Source organism: Ursus americanus, chromosome 26, assembly GCF_024610735.1.
Source record: "Ursus americanus isolate L20-20 chromosome 26, mUrsAme1.1.p, whole genome shotgun sequence".
In the NCBI taxonomy this organism is placed as follows: Eukaryota; Metazoa; Chordata; class Mammalia; order Carnivora; family Ursidae; genus Ursus; species Ursus americanus.
Window position 1 is genome coordinate 33831933 of NC_142152.1, and position 19058 is coordinate 33850990.

Sequence of the window (19058 nt, forward strand, 5' to 3'; positions counted from 1 at the left end):
CACACAGATCCCAAACCTAAAAGATTAAGAAAATATGCTATTTTAAGTGGTATGATTTTAATTTTTCTTTCCTATACTTTTTTCTAAATTTTCCAGTTATTACTTTTAAAATCAGAGACAAAAAACCCCACTCCTTTTACTTTTGTTAAACTCCTATCCCATCATAAATCAGAACACATAAAATCATAAGGATCCCCAAAGCTTCTTCTTTTGAGTCCTTTCTTTGTATTCATTTATTAATTTTTCAACAAATATTTATTATCTACTTTGCACCTGTGGGATGCTAGGTATTTTGCTACTTTATATGAACTTCTCTTATAATGAGATGCTCTTGTGTTGTATTTATTATCTCCTTTGCTCCCCTGAATTTGATAATGAAGTGTTTTTATTCCTCAATTATTTATTGAATACCAGGCATGCATTAGTCACTACTCTAGACTGGCATTTCAAGGAAATGTGACAGCAAATTAGCACCGCACCCAGTGCAGGGGCAGACAAGTGTGTAAATAGCAGGACCGGGCTGATAAGCATGATAATATACAAATGTGCACATGTGACACTACTCAAAGTAAAGAAGAACTCATCATCAAAGAAAGGTAAGAGGAAACTTGCAATAGAGAAGACAGTTCAACTGGGCCTTGAATAATGGGCCAAATAATATTGGATGAGGAAGGAGGAGGCTGGGAGGGGAAGAGGAGGATGGCAGGGAGGAGGCTGACAGAAAAGGACAAGGCTGACAGAGAAGAAGGAAGACACCAGAAAAAGAGGAGGCTGGCAGGGAGGAGGAGGCTGGCAGGAAGGAGGAGGCTGGCAGGGGAGGAAGAGGCTGATAGGAAGTACGAGGCTGACAGGAGGAGGTTGGCAGGGGGGAGGAACTGATAGGGAAATGCTACTGGATGAGCTGTGGGCAGCAGGGCAGGATCCCAATTCCAAGGCAGGGCAGGCAGTTCTAGTGACACAGGCTGGCACTGCCAGCCAGTCTAGCTCAGCGCTCACAACATCATGTGTCACTCGATATTTACTCTTCACACCAGCGGGGGTAGGGGAGATGGGCAAACTGAGGCACTGAGCTAAGGACACCCTCAGGGCCCATGGCAGGCCTACCTGGGAGCTTTAGATGAAAGGGCCTGATGTCTAGGTGGAGCACACCACTGTTTGGAGATAGAAGGACAGCTTGGCCACCCTTCCAGCCTTGTCCAGTCATTCACCAATCCCAGCTCCTTCTCCCTCCCTTCCAGGAGCACAACACTGCAGTCCCTGTGCCCACCATGCTCAGTCATCCTCTCTGCTCTCCACATACCCGAGGACTCACGTCCCTCACCAAATGGAGGCACTGGCAAGTTAAAAAATGATTTTTATCTTCTCAGGATGATCCCAATGAACAGACGGGCTAGGCTTAGTTTCATGACCCTGTCACTTGACCATAGCTGGTTGATCTTGGGATAACCATCTCATGGAGACTCCTTTAGCCCGATTCCTGATGAGGACTTTTTTCCTTGAATCGGAAACCTGAGATGGAAGTTGTAGTTGTGTTTTATGTGTGGGAGCTTGGTCACACAACGGCAGCGTGTGAAAAGGTCTGGCCAGGAACCCCTGCTGCTATAGCCTAGAGCTGCCTGAGTCAGTGCAGAGTCCTGGGCCCACTGAGCATGACATAAGATGGGGGTGGGTATTAGTTGACTTACTGAAAGAGGCTGTGACTACTTCAGGCTTGGATGGTCGCTTCTGATAGGTCAGAGAGACTATCCAAAAAGTAGTGGTCTGGTCAAAATCGTCTTGGCGGGAAGACAACTCTGTGATCCTTCTGAATGAAGCTCTCGTTGCTCGTGGGCAAAAGCCGAGATGATGAAAGCCTGGTTCAGAAATGATTTTAGGGATCTCCAGTTATGTTTGCAGCCCAGGTGTATTTCTTTGATGAGCATCAAAATGGCAGATTAGATTTCCGAAGAGGACTATGACCATCCCTCCAGATGCAAAGGCTCCTGGCCATGTCACCTTGCCACACAGAAGAGGTGGAGTCTCTTCCTCCTCCTGTTGAATCTGGGCTGGCCCTGGGACCACCTTGACGATTGGAATGACAGAAATGACCCTCTGAGACTTCGAAGTCCAAGTATAGAAGAAAATCTGGCAGCTCCCACTTTTGTGTTTGGGGGAAGCCAGCTGCCATGCAAGAAGTTCAATCCAAGTACCATGATTCCACAAGTGTGCGAGTAAGCCTAAGCTAGCTCCATGGAGAGGCCATGTGGGGAGGTGGGTGCCTAGCCAGCCCCTAGCTGTTCCGGCCAGACCAGCTGAGGAGCCAGACATGTGAGTCAGGAAGTCATCTTGGACATTTCAGCCCCAGCATATGAGCGAGCCTGGACTTGCTAAGGAGGATGGTTTCTGGTGGTCTGTTCCATTGGTGGCCTTCAAGGAACCTCATCTCTCAATATTCATGACAGGGCATTGCCTTCTTCGCTTGAAGCTGGGCTAGGCTAGCAACTTGCTTTAGCCAACAGAATGTGGATGATGTCATGCCAGTACTTGGCCCAAGTGTGGCAGCATCCACTTTTGCATTTTTAGGGGCCCTGGGCTGTCACATAAGAGATCCAGCGACCCCGGTAGAGAAGCCACATAGAGAGGCTATATGGACAGGTCTCTTGAAAAGGAGAGGCCCCAAGACTACATGGAGAGAGAAAGAAGCTCAAACATCAGGTGCCCCGCTGAGGAAGGCTTTGCATGAATGACCACTGCCAAGACCAGCAGAACGACTCAACTGGGTCCAGCCCAGACAACACCATCCTGAGCAAATAAAGTAGTTATTATTTTAAGTCACTAAACTATGGAGGTGGTTACACAGCAACAGAAAACAGAATCAATCAGGTAAGAAAGGGATCTTAAAACCTGTTATTTAGAATGAAAGTCTTGTTGGGCTTGGCCATGTAATTTGATCTGGTTAATGGAAGGTGAGCAGACTTGCTTTAGGTAGTTCAGATGATTCGGCTGGGTCTCTTGTGTCTGGTCCTGTGCTGTGAGAAGAGCTGGCTGGGTGACCCCTGCTCTTTAGCCGGTGTTCCAGAACCACAGACATGTAGGGCAGACCTGCTCAGACGCGAACCACACAGCCAACCCACAGAGCAGTGAGCCAGAAATACATGTTTGGTGTCATGAGCCAGAGAGCTGAGACGTGAGGGCTGCTGCTGCTCTGCAGTCTGACTGCTACGCTCGGCCAACCAAATACCATCTACATTCTTCCTTCGGTAAAATGTATACAGCTTCCTGGTGGGCCTCCCTTGCAGGCTATAACTGAAAATCCCTCCTGTGTCCCCCTCTTTGGTAGATTCGGACTCAAAATAAACAGGAAGGTGTCCAACAGAAAGGAGTTACATCACAGAATGGCAGTGCACATTTTATTGTCAAAACTCTGGAGACATTTTTATGGGCCAGGAGTTTTGAGATGTTTTGCCAAAGACTGAGGAACAGAGTGCTGAGTATTCTTAATGTGTTGTCATAGTGATACTGTATTCAGTATGCTCGCTGACGCTGCTAGCTGGGGTTCTAAGGGATTGGATTAACTAATGCAAATCTGGCCCCGTGTGTGCACCATGCCAGGTGACATGAGAGGCCATATAGCACCTGACCAGTGGAGAGGAATTCAGACTGATGACACCTGGAAGTCTCTCTCTCTCTCTCTCTCTCTTTTTTTTTTTTTTTTTTGGTTTGTCATTAAGAGTGGATTGATAAGGGAAGTATTTGAATCTTTCAAGGCATGCTCCCTGACCTTCCCTGTATGTAGCTAACTCTTCTGCAGCCCTTTCTAGGTGCCAGGCTCTGTTTTAAGCACTTTGCGTATTACGTCCTTTAATTCCCAAGAAATCCAAAGAAGTAAGTCACATTATTATATTGACAAAGAAACTGGGACACAGAGAAATCGTTCTCCCAAGATGACACAGAATGTGGCAAAGACAGCATTCCAACCCAGGTGTTCCTACCTTGGAGGCCAAGCTCTTACCTGCCACACTGTATAGTAGGATGGGATGACGGTGGGTAGTGCTGCAGTTAGAGCTGGACCCCTAGTCTTGATGGCGATGGGAGGTGCCAAGGACAACCATGTCCAGCGTCGTCATTACAATGCTAGCAGAGCAGGCACAGTAATCATGGTACAGGGGCAATCAGTGAAAGCCCTGGAACTTGGCATATTGCTCTAGTTCAAAGTCAGTCCTTCCCCTGGCAGGGCAGCAATATACCTTCATTGTTCTGCCATCTCCGGCTCTGTGCCCCAGTCTGGTGGGAAGCGAGTTGATCACCTCACTACGCTATTAGAATAGTATGTTTCATGAACCTGAGAAGCACGTAGAAGCAACTTCTTAAGATATATTGATACGATACATGTGTCATAGAGTAGAAAAGCAAACGCAACAAGAATACGCTTTAGCAAAGTTTGGGCTAATTCGGGATTCTGGAGCCTGTGGGGGCCTCCTAATCCAGAGTAAAGGACAGGCAAGAGCACCTTGCATTCCCTACCACATAAAAGCACAAACAGTACCTGGTCGGTCCTTTGGGAAATGTTGAGGCAGCACATACTCCATACCATTTAGAATATTCTGCTCTAATGCATTTCTACAAGTGGACGGCTTTGAGGGGCATCTAGTCCAATAGAGGCTGTAGTACAAATCCAGTTACTCTCTTCTCATGAACCAGCAGACCCATGAACAAATTTAAGTCTTGTTTGTATCAATCTCTGTGAAGAGTCTGAGATTTTATCCTACTTGCAAACTTACAAGGTAGTTCTGGGTGCTGGGTGAAGACACCCAGCCTGCCCGTTTGCTCCCAATGCCTCACATGCTTCCATGGCATTCTTCCATCTCTGCCCCTTTATGCACCAATGCAAAGAAAGGGGCAATCTTTGCCCCCCCCCCCAAATGAGGATAGTAAAGCCTTGATGAATTTATTCAGGATTTTCCAATCAGAAAATCTAGAAAGAAGTTATTCTCATTTCCAGATACATTGAAGTTTTGTGTTACGTCAACATTTTATTTTAATTACGCATGGAGAGACACAATAATCTTTTCAGCACCTAGGGACTCTTAAGTGTTTGAATCCCTCAGAGGCAAATTTGCCTCTGACTCTATCCTCAACTTCACAAAAATAAGTGAGGCAATGGGTTGACGTTCTGGGGTTCACTGCATTATTGTTACTCTGTCACCCAGAAACAGGTGGTCTTATGATAAAGAGAAGGTCTGTTGAGAATTCATGCACAACGGCCCCTTGGACACTGGCAATTTCCCTGGTTGGCTGGAATATATGTCCTGTGCCCTAATCCCCAGTACACACGGTTGGATCCCACGGCTACAGCACCGTCACTTGGGAAACACGGGGATGGAGAGTGAATGTTTCTTTTAAAGATTTCACTTAAAACCCTACTGAGATTTCTGCTTGCTGTGTCCGAAACTCTGGGCTCTGCCTATCAAGTGGTCTCTCTAGCCAGCGTAGTAGTGCTTCCACCGGTGAACACGATAATGGTTCCACTGAGTCGGAAACCGGGACTGCCATGTAGCTTTTTTTGGTTCCTGATGTATGAGGAAAACAGGCTCTCCCGGACTAGATGCTTAGCTTCCTCTTATGTGGTCAAAGCAGTGTGCTGTCCCTCCGGAGCTTTTCCAAGAGAGTGCGGCTCTGCGCTCGGAATGTATTGCCCTCTCCTGACTGTTTGGGAATGGGCGCCCCCAGAGAGCACACAGAGGCACCTCTTTTGGAATTCCCCCTGCTTGTATGTAGGTTTGTAAACGAATACCTTGCCCAGTGCTCTTCCAACACCCCCATAATGGAGGTCACAGGTCCCTCTTGTTAGGTACTACTATCTGGTTTTGAAGTTGCTTCAAGAAACCCAAATGGCTTTCTCTTTAATTCCCATGATGCTCTTCCAGCACACCCCCACACCCACCTTTCCCCGGCAGGATCGCGTTCTACTCACGCTCGTTCTCGAACAGAGCAAGGCTCGGGTGTCCTGATCCCACAGAATGGGCTCCAGTCAATAAAAGCTAAAAAATACAGAAAACCCACTCCATACAGAGATGCTTATCATTTTATAGTTGTGTAAAAATCTCAAGGAAAATCTCCTATGTAAGCGTTAACCGAAGAAATTATCCACGTATTCAAAATAAGAAAATAGAACGGTAAACGTATGTGACAAATAGCAGTTTGAATTATAAATGGTAATCCTGGAGAATTTTATCTTGGTTTTTTTTTTTAACATTTAAATATATTTGTCTAGGAATTGTCTTGTAAAACCAGCACATGAAGAGGAAATTGTGATTATCATTGGTTCAGTATTCAGATTGTCATCTATGAGGCATCTGATTGATACTGAAATTTGACAAGTTCACTTTGTTTCTTGTCATAAATTTTTGGCATATATCACTTGGGTGGATGTTACGTATTTGAAACATAAATGCTGTAAAAATCAATCCCCCCAGCACTACAGCCGCGGCAACAGCTATCAGTGTGTGTCCCGGAAATGGCAATGGCACTTCATCCACATAAATCTGCAACAGAAAAAGCACAGTCTTAGCTTCCTGAATCTAGTCATTTAAGACGCTGAACTTCATATGACTTCCGTAACAGTGGAGACACTATTAATTTAGCAAACCGGCTCAGACACATACAGACATTCAGCATCCACAAAGCCTAGAAACAGTCTCCGGACAATCTGGCAAGTACCAGTTGGCACACAATACAGAATACAAATTCTATTGTCGTAGGTCTTTAACCGCAGAGGTCGGCAGGATCCCTGCGCGGCAGGAAAGTGGTCTGTATTCAATTAGAGAGGAAGGACAGAGTGCCGGCAGCACAGGTAGGAGATGCCTGACTGCCCGCGTGACCGGGGAATGCGCTTCCTGAGCTCAGGATCTTGAAGAGTGAGTGGGTTCACAAAAGGCAAGGAGAAGTGGGGCGCCTGGGTGGCTCAGTCCTTAAGCGTCTGCCTTCGGCTCAGGGCGTGATCCTGGCGTTATGGGATCGAGCCCCACATCAGGCTCCTCCGCTATGAGCCTGCTTCTTCCTCTCCCACTCCCCCTGCTTGTGTTCCCTCTCTCGCTGGCTGTCTCTCTGTCAAATAAATAAATAAAATCTTAAAAAAAAAAAAAGAAGAAGAAGGCAAGGAGAAGAATGGGCATTCCAGGGAGAGGGAACAAGCGTGTGCTCTTTCATGCTGTCATCTTTTTAGAAAATCCTCTATGTGCTAATGTAGGGAAACTTCTGTATATTCAAAATGCTTCCTACACCTGAACGGATAACTAGTAAAAACAGGTTCCAAGAAGAGAGACAGGACTATTGACAAAGAGGCACAGAAGTGGAGGCATACAGAAAGGTAGTTCGAGCCCGGTGACTTAGGTTTTCTCTGTGAAGTAGGAAGCTAGCTCATATTTTGAGGTAGAAGAAAGTAGAGATGACTGGAAATAGGACAGTGGTGAATACGGGAAAGTGCTAAGGGTCAGTAAGCTGCTTTAGGATACAGCTCAAGTTAAATGTACCACCATCCTCCCAGCGACCAAAGGAGGTATGCCTTTTCTTAGAAACAGCTGTTGTATGCCATCGATTCTTTCAGAATTTCTCTCAGACTCATTCTTTCCATTCCATGTTCAATACTGCTACTGTGAGCTTTATTACCACACTTTGTATAAACAAACCACTGAGCCTCCTCTCTGTGCCGTCAATCCATGTTGACATAATAACATTGCCAGATTTGTCTTTGTAAGACACCCGTCTGTCTATAAAACACTTTTTTTTTTTTTTTAAGTGAGGTTGGTTTATTTGCAGTGAAAAATTTTGACCATACTGAACTGGTAACGGGAAGTGGGATGTTACAAGCAGCAGAATTGAAAAGGTGGTCCTGGCCAAGTGGTGTGGAAAGCAGTGAGAAACCATCCTTTCCCTTCTGGACAAGTAAGTATCCTCGTGGCAATGAATCAGCTGGCTTAGCCGTCTCCTGTTGTACTTTAGAGCCAATGGTGTGTACCCAATGGTACTGGAATTATTGGGAATTTGATAGAAGATATTAGACATGGGATGTAGATATTTCACTTGTGGTCTTCAGGGTGGTACTACCAGAAAACAAAAATCTTCCTTTTAAGTTAGACCATCAGAAGAATTTGGATAATTAGCTTTGTTAAGAAAGATCTAATCTGTTTGTGGCCAATGAGAGAGACAATTGTATGCTACGTGTAATCGTAATCGCAGAAATGAATTTTCTTTTCTATGCTGAAGTTAGAAAGGGCCAGAGGAAACAATTCATTGTAATCATAGTCTATTTGGGTTTTATTTGCATCTTTCTGTTCTGCTTCCTCAGTGTTGAGTATCGCCCCTCTTTGTCCCCACAGCCCTCATGGCTGACAGCAGCTCCTGGGGCTACAAGCTGTTTCCTTCGCTATCAAGAAAGAGAAAATTCATGTCCCAGCATTTGGAGCAAAAATCCTGCGATTCACTCTGACTGGGCTGCTATAGTCCACGTGTCCATTCCTGAACACCTTTTGTCAAAAATGTTTAATAGCTTCTTCTTGCTGACAGGAACATTCTAAGGTTCTCATTATGACCTTTAGGGTCTCCCACAGTTTGACCCTAACCTACCCACTGTCTTATACAGAACCTTGCATTCCAGCCAAGTGGTTATAAGCCATTCCAGAGCTAAGCTTTATGCCTTCTCTTACCGGTGTCTCTGCTGCAGCTGTTCCCTCCACCCAGAATGCCTTCCTTACCCATTTTTGACATAAAATAAAAATTCAGTCACCTTACCAGACACTAGAAACATTTCACTTGTTCAGTTAAGCCATCCATTATTTTTTAAGAGTTGAAACTCATATCACCTCTGAATTCTGTATTCGCCAGCTAAACCGCCACCTCCAAAGTTTTTGAAAACAGTTTCTCTTCAAATGTTTCCCCTCCAGTCTTCTTTGACTATCCAAATATTCCACACCAAGTCTAAAAAAAGGTTAGACCCCAGAATCATAGAAGAGTATGTTCTAGACACAATGTCTCTTTACTGCCAAAATACTTCAGTTTGTATTTCTTAAACACAAAGATCTCAAATAGCCATGGTATAATTACCAAAAGCAAGGCAGTAACACTGAGACAATGTTGTTCTCTAATCTACAGATGTTATTCAAATTTTGTCAATTATCCCAATAATGTCCTTTAAGTTGCGCAAAAATCCCCCTCGTTTCAGGATACTTTCAAAAGCAGGTGTCAACAGTCCCAAGAAACTTACACCCTTTTCTCCTGTTTCTTAATGATTCTCTTCCTTTGTTAACTGTATAACCCCTTCCTATCTTTCTTTTACTCATTTTTTGGTTCCTCCTTCATTCCTGAAGCTTTGTTTCCTTCTGTTGACACTTCTTTTCAGCCTGAAGAACTTCTTTATGCATTTTTTTTAAAAGAGAAGTTCTGCCAACAGTGGATTATCTTAGTGTTCCTTCATCTAAGAATGCTTTTATTTTTTCTTCGTTCCTGAAGGATGTTTTCACTGGATACAGAGTTCCGGATTGGTCGTCCTTCCTCCCCACCCAACCCCCTGTTCCTGGGACATTAAAGATGTTGGGCAACTTTCTTCTGGCTTCCATGGTTTCTGAGGAAAAATTAGCAGTCGTTCAAATTATTGTTTACTTACATGGCTTTGTTTTTGCCGTTGTTTTGGCTGCTTTCAAGATTTTTTTCTTTATTTTGATTTTCAGTAGTTTGATTACGTTATGTTTAGGCAGGATCTCTATATCTTGCTCTGGATTCACTAAGCGTCTTAAATATGTAAATTTATGTCTTCACCAAATTTGGGACATTTTCAGCCTTTATTATTTCCTCCTCTTCTCCCCCTTCTCCTTCCCCTCTCCCTTTCTCCTCCCCTCCCCCATCTCTGACTCCTCCCCCCTCACCTCCCTCTCCTCACATTCCTCTTCCTTCTCCTCCTCCTCGCCCTCTTCCTACTTCTTTTTCCTGCATCAATCCCTTTTTCCTGTCCTTCATGGACTCTGGGGACATAAAGGTCAGACTTTTGATACTATCACATAGATCCCTGAGGCCATTCTTCTTAAAGTCTTTTCCTCAGAGTGGATTTCTACTGATTTGTTTTGAAATTCACTGATTTTTTTTTTCTCTGCATATTTGTTCTGCTAGCAAGTCTATCCAGTGATTTTTAAATTTTAAATATTGTATTTTTCAGTTCTAAAATTTCCATTTGGTTCTTTTAATGGCTTTCATTTCTCTGCTGAGAATTTCTTCCTTTTCCTTTTCAGTCATTTCAAAAGTGCTTACCTTTACCTCACAGAGCCTGGTTAGCACGGCTGGTTTAAAACATCTGTCTGATCGTTTCATTGGTGAATGAACTGCTAATTGTCTTTTCTTTTGAGAATTGATTCTAGTTTCTTAGTTATTGGCATACTGAGTAATTTTGGATTTATCCTGGACATTTAAGATGTTTCTATTGTGAGACTCTGAGTCCTATTAAAAATTCTCTGGAAGGGCGCCTGGGGGGTTCAGTCAGTTAAGCGTCTGCCTTCAGGTCAGGTCATGATCCCAGGGTCCTGGGATTGAGCCCCGTGTCAGGCTCCCTGCTCAGCAGGGGGCCTGCTTCTCCCTCTGCCTCTGCTCCTTCTCCCTGCTCGTGCCCTCTCTCTCACTCTCTCTCAAATAAATAAAATCTTTTAAAAATTAATTAATTAATTAAATTTTAAAAATAATTTAAAAAATTAAAAATTCTCTGGAAAATGTTGGGGTTTTTGTTTGTTTCAGCAGTTGGCCACCCTGGTTGAGTTCAGATCAAGTCATGCTTTACACTCTGTGGTGGCTCCGGCGTCAGTTCAGTTTGAAAACTTTGGCTATGCTCTTGTGTGTTTCTGGATCCTGTGTCACTCAGGGGTTAGTCTAGAACTTCAGTGGTGTTTATACTGCAGGCTTACTTCGAAACCTTGGCTATGCATCTTTGTTTTTGTTTTTTTGAATGATTGTATTTTCACCAATTTTATTTTGTTTTATTTTTTACGTTTTTATTTACATTCTGTTTAGTTAACACACATTTACAGCAGTGTGGATCCATTACTGGGGCTGGCCTTAAGGCAGGGTCAGGACAGAAAAAGGAGAGAGGTGGGGAAAGAGGGAGGAGGGGGAGAAGGAAACAGGAAGGAAGGAAGGAAGGGAGGGGAGAGACAGGGATCTTGTTTCTGATAATGTGGTAACAGTATTTGATAATGAATGAGTCATTAATCCATTTAATCAAATCCCCATTCCTTCTCACCCCACCTCCCCCACAGGTAGCAAATGTCATATGAAGAACACCATGGTGTAATTTGGGGAGACTGATTTTGGTTCCCAAATCTTTCGGATCTTGGTAGCTTTTGGTGTATTAAGACTCTACCGTTACAATGAAGATAATCAGGAAGATTGTAATGGAAACTAAAATGTTATAGACATATGTTTCTTTGGGGGCGTGGGGTGAGAGGAAAGGTGGCAGAAGTCTGAAAACGGAGTTAAAAATGGAAGATGGAGAGAGAACAAAAACAAATCACAGGCACTTATTAAAATTTTCCCACTGTTGATGGGTCCTGCTACGTGTCATACACTCTACTTTCATCATTACTGACAATGTCACTCCCACTTCCAGGATCCCGTCTCCAGGCCTTGTCCATCACACATATTATGCCATTTTTCTCTTTCCTGTCTCTTGCACTGACACTTGTCATATTCCTTCCCCAGCCGTCACTCATCAGTACCTTGTGCATTTACTGTACCTGAAATTCTTCAACTAAGTTACAAAAAGTGACCCCCGGAACCACGGACACTCTGAAGTGAAAAAGCTCAGAGCCCTGTGGAAAAAACACACCCGGTCATTAGCAGCATGGGCACGCACGTTCTTTAAGTTAAAATACACAGGCACTTTCCCTATACATGTTGCTCAGAAAGTTCCAGTCCCCTTCCTAAGGCTCTCGGGCATCTACTTCATGTATCAAAATAAAAATGGAGGGAGGACAGTAGCTGAAACTTCTTTTTAGAGTGAGGAAACATAAACCTAAAACCTAACATGGCCTTGACAAGCAGTTTGGGCTAATCCTCACATTCATGGTTTCGATACGTCCACTCATCTTTATTGGCTTTTATAGCAATGACCTAGATTAGATCAACTTCATGTGTTCTTACAGACAGCTGGAACCAGAAGACATACCTGGGGACATCTAGATGAAGGATACCAAACCCATTTTATTCCCAAATTTTAGAAATACCTTTTTTCCTCCACCTTGAAAAACAGTCATTAGTTTTGCCTATCAGCTCAAAGAATAGTAAGTTAATATTCAATTCAACTTTCAGATACCTTTAGAAATAATAATATCAAGAGAAAGGGAGGAAAGATAAACATCCTCCATCTACTTTAAAGATGCAATTTCTACAATTGACGGACATTTATACTTTAAAACTTAAACCAATCTTAGTTGAGACATATATATTTTCTTTCAACTCAAAACAGGATAAACAAAAGTGCTGTCAACTCACCTTTATACTTAAGTTGAGGCCTAAAGGATTATACACTGGAGCATTAAGATGTGATTCTAAGTAATTTTTCAACTTTTTTACATTCTCTGGTACACTGTGTTCTAAAAGAACATGAAGTAGATTTTAAGCACACTTATGTTATTTTCACATTTTGCATTAAATTTGCTACATAATCAAGGTACAAGGAAGGATCTCACTCTGCAACATGGCTAAGTTATCCCAGACTTTTGGTTTGACTTGACTGCATAGAAAATATATTTAGGGAAAATTAGGCCTTGTAGCTAAAATTGCATCTCCTCAAGGACACGGTCAGGAAGGACGAGGCCTCTGGGGCGCCTGTATGGCTCAGTCAGAAGAGTCTGACTCTTGATTTCAGCACAGGTCATGATCTCAGGATCGTGAGATCGAGCCTCATGTTGGGCTCCAAGCTAGGCAGGGAGCCTGCTGAAGATTCTCTCACTCCCTCTGCCCTTCCTCCACTCCTGCTCATGCACTCGTGCACATGTACTCTCTAAAAAAAGAAGAAGGGGAAGGGGAAGGAGGAGGAGGAGGAGGAGGAGGAGGACGACGACGACAACAAGACCTCTGACCACCTTATTCAGGCTGACCTTTCCTTCCAGCCCTTGCTCATGACCAGTTTTAACCTGCACATAGTTTGTATCTTTGGCAAGGAGATAATTCACCCTTACAGGTTGCTAATAATTTTCAATAAGGTGGCAGAAAACGTTCACAATAGGATCATTTAAATCTTTTCTAAAAGATGTGATCAGGTATTCTTCCCTTTCTTACAATTCTTTCTAAAATCAGATTTATAATGTAGGGGTTAGCAGTTGCAGTGGTATAATGGTACAGGAGAGCTAAGGCGGGAGAAGCTCTGAGAGTAGCATTCGCCAATTTCCATGGTGTAAATAGTCTCACCATGGCTAATTTCAAGCTACTAATGGCTTAACAACTGGTACACAAAATGTTTGAATATTTAATAATCGGTGCTCCACATTAGTCTCCAGCACGCCACAGAAAATGGGGATGTTAGTTAAAACAAAATAGTTAGTAGTTTTCTTTGCTAGATTTCCATTTCTAGAATGCATATACCAGGCAGAGTAAAACTCATCAAATACCCAATGTCTGGATACTTGGTAACATATCAGTGGCTGATCAAAATTTCATTTAATTGTATCTATGTATTTATCTGTCTACCTACTGATTGAGCGATTACCTCAAAGTATTTATAAACAGAAAATATGCAGGAAAAAGTTGTATATTCAAGGTAAAATTGAATTGTGGTAAATTGCATTTTTCATTTTTTAAAAAGATTTTATTTTCTTATTATTAATTTTTTAAATAGGCTACATGTTCAGCGTGGAGCCCAACATGGGGCTTGAGCTCACGACCCCGAGATCAAGACCTGAGCCGAGATCAAGAGTCAGATACTTAGCCAACTGAGCTACCCGGGTGCCCCAAAGATTTTATTTTTAAGTAATATCTACACCCAATGTGGGGTTCAAACTTATAACCCCAAGATCAAGGGTCACATGCTCTACTGACTGAGCCAGCCAGGTGCCCCTCATTTTTCTTATTTAAAAAAAAAAAACAAAACAAAAACTTCTGCATCTTTTAAATTATTTTACCATAGAATTTTGAAGAAACTTTGCTTGTATAATTAGAAGATAGATTCTTTTTTTTTTCCCCTAAAGTTTTATTTATTTAAGTAATCTCTATACCCAGTGTGAAGATTGAACTCATGACCCTAAGATCAAGAGTCACATGTTCTTCAGACTGAGCCAGCCTGGTGCTCCTAGAAGACAGGTTCTATGGGCTGTCTGGCCATACCTTTTAGAACTTCCCTGTAACATTGCCAAAGCAGTCAAAAGAGACAACCAGATCAACAAGTAACACAAATTCAGTCATTTTGACTACTCATCTACAAAATGGCTTTCAAATGTTTTATGGTTCAAATTCTTCAAAATGCTTTTCTGCCATGGAATCCAGGGCACTGAAAGTAATAATGAAATACGGGGGAGACAAGAGGAGGAGAGAGAATAGCAACGTGCCGGTTGATTTAGATTCTTCTCCAAAGAGGGGCGCCTGGGTGGCTCAGTCAGTTAGGCGTCCAACTCTTGGTCGTTCTTTGTGTAAACAGGTTTTATAAGCCACTTACCTAGGTAATAACAACATTAATTATAAGACAAAATAACTGTAGAAGAAAGCAAACCCTACGTAGTTTCCAGTTTTCCCTCCTATTCACTTCAGTCATGGTAACCAGATATGGGGTTTCCACTGGGATACGTCCATTCTCACTGTAAATTCCCAAAGAAACTGGATATTGTGTAACTGGAAACTTAAAACGAGGAACCTAAAATTCAAATTCCAAGGATGAATGTCAATTTGGAAAATTCAAAACTAATTTCATTTCCTCGTAAAGAGTGAATAGATACATTTCCCCAAGAGTTTGGCCATTCTAAATGACATGTGCCTCTTAGGGCTCCCGCCTTCTCAGCACATGAAAAACAATCTGTCTTACAGTAGAATGAATGTGAACTCCAAAAGTAATACACAAACATTGTGGTAACAAAATTTGTCACTTTCTTTTGGACCTTTTCAGGAATTTGCTATGATGGTATTCAAACTTTTTTGGCTAATTCATATCTCACAGGGCACTGCATGAATTGGATCTTGCCCACCTCCCTTCCAACCCTCTCCCGGCCAGCCATGATCTTTCAGCCACACTCTTGAAGCTCAGGCTCTGGTGTCAGAGTTCAAATCTAGCTCTCTCATGTATTAATGACGCGATCTTTGGCAAATTACCTGGCTTGTCTGTGCCTCAAATTAAAGAGACAAATGGAGAATGCTTAGAGCAGTGTTTAGTAGATGGTACATGCTCAAGAAATATTATTGTAATTCAATGAAGGGAGAGTTGTAAGGGGTATATGCAACCTCCCTCATAATTCGCTGCTAACACTATGCTTGATATGGTATTAAGTGATTTTATCTTTATATAAAGGCTAAATATATATAAAATGCTATTATATAGTCTTACAAGGCTTTGAAATAGATCCCCTTGAAAGTTATATTAAGTTATATTAAGTGCACATTTAACTTAGGTTAAGGCAAACACCAATATCCATCCGATACACCTTTGAATGCTTTGAGACTAACAGAATAAAATATTTGAGACAGAACCCATTCTCTTAACCAACATACTATGCTGTCTTCTATTTTGTCACTACTACCAAACTGAACTCCTTGGTCACAAGGACTTCAACTTCTATATTCCCAGTACTGGTACGCATTAGATACTCAATAATTTCTGAACGAATCAATATCCATCGTAATCTAGTGTAGTGTATGACTGGTTATAAATTGTTTTCATACAGATACACGTGTGTGCATCTTTATAAGAATACCGTGAAATGGACAGTGTGGTGCAGGTATTCTGTTTTGCAGAGGTGGTTCATTACCTTGTTTAGGGACATTTAAATCCAGATCTTCCTAGCTCTGTGTCCTGTTTATTTCTATGTCACAGTAAGACATTATTTCCACGTCTTAACTTCCATGTTTAATCGAAATGCACACTTCAAAATCTTATATTAATATGAAAGTACTTTGTCTTCAGGCAATTAAAAATTACCTTACCTTTTCTCTGCAATCTGAGAAAGCAACAGCATGTGAAAACTTCTGATCATTTGTGCAATTACACTCCTCCCGAGTAGACATGTTAGCGCACTGTTTGAATTTCCCAGATCTCTGCAAATAGAATATAAGTTGACTTGCTTTTTTTGTGGCAGAACATCTGAAAATTGAGTAAATGCTAACTACTTGTTTCCCAAATGAATAAAATCCCTGAGAAGTTAAGAGCAGGAAAAAGTCCATTAATAATGGACTAACAGTACACTATTTCTGAATTTTGTTTCCTCACTTGGTAATTTGAACTCAAGTATCAGCCGGTTGCCAGGTTGATTTTTAACATGCATGGGACCTACAAAGCCTGTGTTACTCTGAATGCAGCACATCGCGGGCATGAAGGCAGAGACTTAGAAGGAGCAGATGGGATATGATGGGGCTGTGGACTCTATGCAACCCTCTCCAAGTCTACCGTTCCATACTTGCCTTTCTTTGTGGCGTTCAGTAATGCCATTTGAAATCTCCATTATAACTGTCCACTTGTCATTCATTTCTTATTTGATCACTCTTGCTAGAGATTGGCTTTTGCTTTTGGTAATCAACTCTATTTTTTTAAATGTTATTCTTCCTTTTCCTTTTTTTTTTAGGATGATCATCCGCCCCCCCCAGCTTCTTTTTTTCTTCTTTTTATTGAGACAAAATTCACCATTTTAACCATTTTCATGTGCACAATTTGGTGAGTTTTAGTACATTTGCAACGTTGTTCAATCATCACCACTAATTCCAGAACACTTTCATCACCCTAAATGGAAACCCTGTACCTATTAATAGTTATTCCCCACTGGGTCTCTTGTTTGGCTCAGTCAGTGGAACATGCAACTCTTGATCTCAGGATTGAGTTTAAAGCCCCATGTTGGGTGTAGAGATTACTTAAAAATAAAATCTTAAAAAAAATAGTCACTCTTCATTTCCCCCTTCCCCCAGCCCATCTATTCATTCTGTTTTTCTATCTCTATGAATTTTCCTATTCCAGACATCTTATGTAAGTGGAAATATACAATATGTGGCCTTTTGTGCCTGTTGTCTTTCGTTCAAATACTGTTTTTGAGGTTCACCCAGGCTGCGGCATATGGCAATACTCCATTCCTTTTTACGACTGAGTAATATTCCATTGCGTGGCTATTACCTATTTCGTTTATCCATTTATCAGTTCATGGATGTTTGGTTGTTTCCCCTCTTTGGCTATTATGAATAATGCTGGTACACATTTTTCTGTTGGAACATACATTTCCAATTTTTTTTTGGACGTATATCTAGGAGTAAAATTGCTGGGCTGTAGAGTAATTCTATATGTTTAACTTTCTGAAGACCTGCCAAAATGTTCGCCACAACATTTTGAAAGAGCTACACTATTTCATATTCCCCTCAGCAATGTATGAGGGTTCCACTTTCTCCACATCCTCACCAACATTTGTCATTTTCCATTAAAAATACTATTATAGGCACCCTAACGGGTGTGAGGTGGTATCTCATTGTGACTTTGGTCTACGTTTACATGAGGACTAATGACATTGAGCATTGTTCATGGCATTGTTGGCCGTCTGTATATCTTCTTTGGAGGACTGTCTATTCAGAGACTTCATGTATTTCTGCCTGGGTGGTTTGTCTCTTCGTTGTGGAGTTGTAAGAGATCTTGAGAGAGTCTGGACACTAGATCCTTATCAGATATATGAATTGCAAATACTCTCTCCCATTCAGTGAGTGTGTTTTCACTTTCTTGACAGTGTCCTTTCATCCACACACAGAAGTTTCTAATTTTGATGAAGTTCGGTTTATTTATTTCTCTGTCGTTGCTTGTGCTTTAGGGTCATATTTAACAAATCATGACCTTATACAAAGAGACAAAGGTATACCCTTATACTTCCTTCTCAGATTTTTGTGTTTTAGCTCTTACATTTAGGTTTTCAATCCATTTTAAGTTAATCTTTTGCATATGGTCCAAGATAGGTGTCCAAATTCAACCTATTGAATGTAGATATTCATTCAGTTGTCATGGCACCGTTTATTAAAAAACCTATTCTCTCTCCTTTGAGTGGCCTTGGCACACATGTCAAAACTCAATTGACCACAGATGTGTGGGTTTATTTCTGATTTCTCAATTCTATTCCATGGAGATATATGTCTATCCTTATGCCATCATCACGCTGTTTTGATTACTATGGTTTTATGGTAAATTTTGAAATTGGGAAGTGTGGGTTCTTCAACTTTGTTTTCTTTTTTCAAGATTGTTTTGGCTGTTCAGAGTCTCTTGAAATTCCTTATGAATTTTTTTTTTTTAGATTTATTTATTTATTTATTTATTTATTTATTTATTTATTTATTTCACAGAGATAGAGACAGTCAGTGAGAGAGGGAACACAAGCAGGGGGAGTGGGAGAGGAAGAAGCAGGCTCATAGCGGAGGAGCCTGATGTGGGGCTCGATCCCATAACACCGGGATCACGCCCTGAGCCGAAGGCAGACGCTTAACCGCTGTGCCACCCAGGCGCCCCCCTTATGAATTTTAAAATCAGCTTTTACATTCATGCAAAAAAGGCATTTGGAATTTTAATAAGGAATGCATTTAGTCTGTAAATCAGTTTGAGGAGTATTGCCACTGTAAGAATATTAAGTCTTCCAAACACGAACATGGGATCTTTCCCACATTTAATTCCCCTTTAACTTCTTCAGCTATGTTTTGCAGCTTTCAGTGTCCAAGTTCTGTATTTTCTTGGCTATATTTACCCCTAAATATTTTATTATTTGTGATGTAAATGGAATTATTTTCTTAATTTCACTTTTGTTCATTTTAGTATACAGAAATACAATTTTTTTGTGTGTATTGATCTTGTATCCTCCAATTCTTTTTTAAACTCTAAGTTTTTTCTTTGT

At 41.6% G+C, this 19058-nt stretch overlaps 1 protein-coding gene across 2 annotated transcripts in view; it reads right to left on the reverse strand.

Moving 5' to 3' along the window:
* Window positions 1–801: 801 nt before the first annotated feature.
* Window positions 802–19058, reverse strand: part of CATSPERB (catsper channel auxiliary subunit beta) — a 114389-nt gene continuing 96132 nt past the window's right edge. Inside the window, exons 19-23 of one of the 2 annotated variants that reach the window (XM_045807604.2) lie at window positions 16141–16251; window positions 14725–14860; window positions 12508–12608; window positions 11751–11825; window positions 802–6524 (exon numbers count right to left, since the gene is read on the reverse strand). In XM_045807604.2, the coding sequence (XP_045663560.2) occupies window positions 6321–6524; window positions 11751–11825; window positions 12508–12608; window positions 14725–14860; window positions 16141–16251 (627 nt within the window). In that variant the 3' untranslated portion in view covers window positions 802–6320. Of the gene's footprint in view, window positions 6525–10982; window positions 11826–12507; window positions 12609–14724; window positions 14861–16140; window positions 16252–19058 lie in introns of those variants that run through there. The other variant, XM_087856189.1, reaches the window with a different exon arrangement.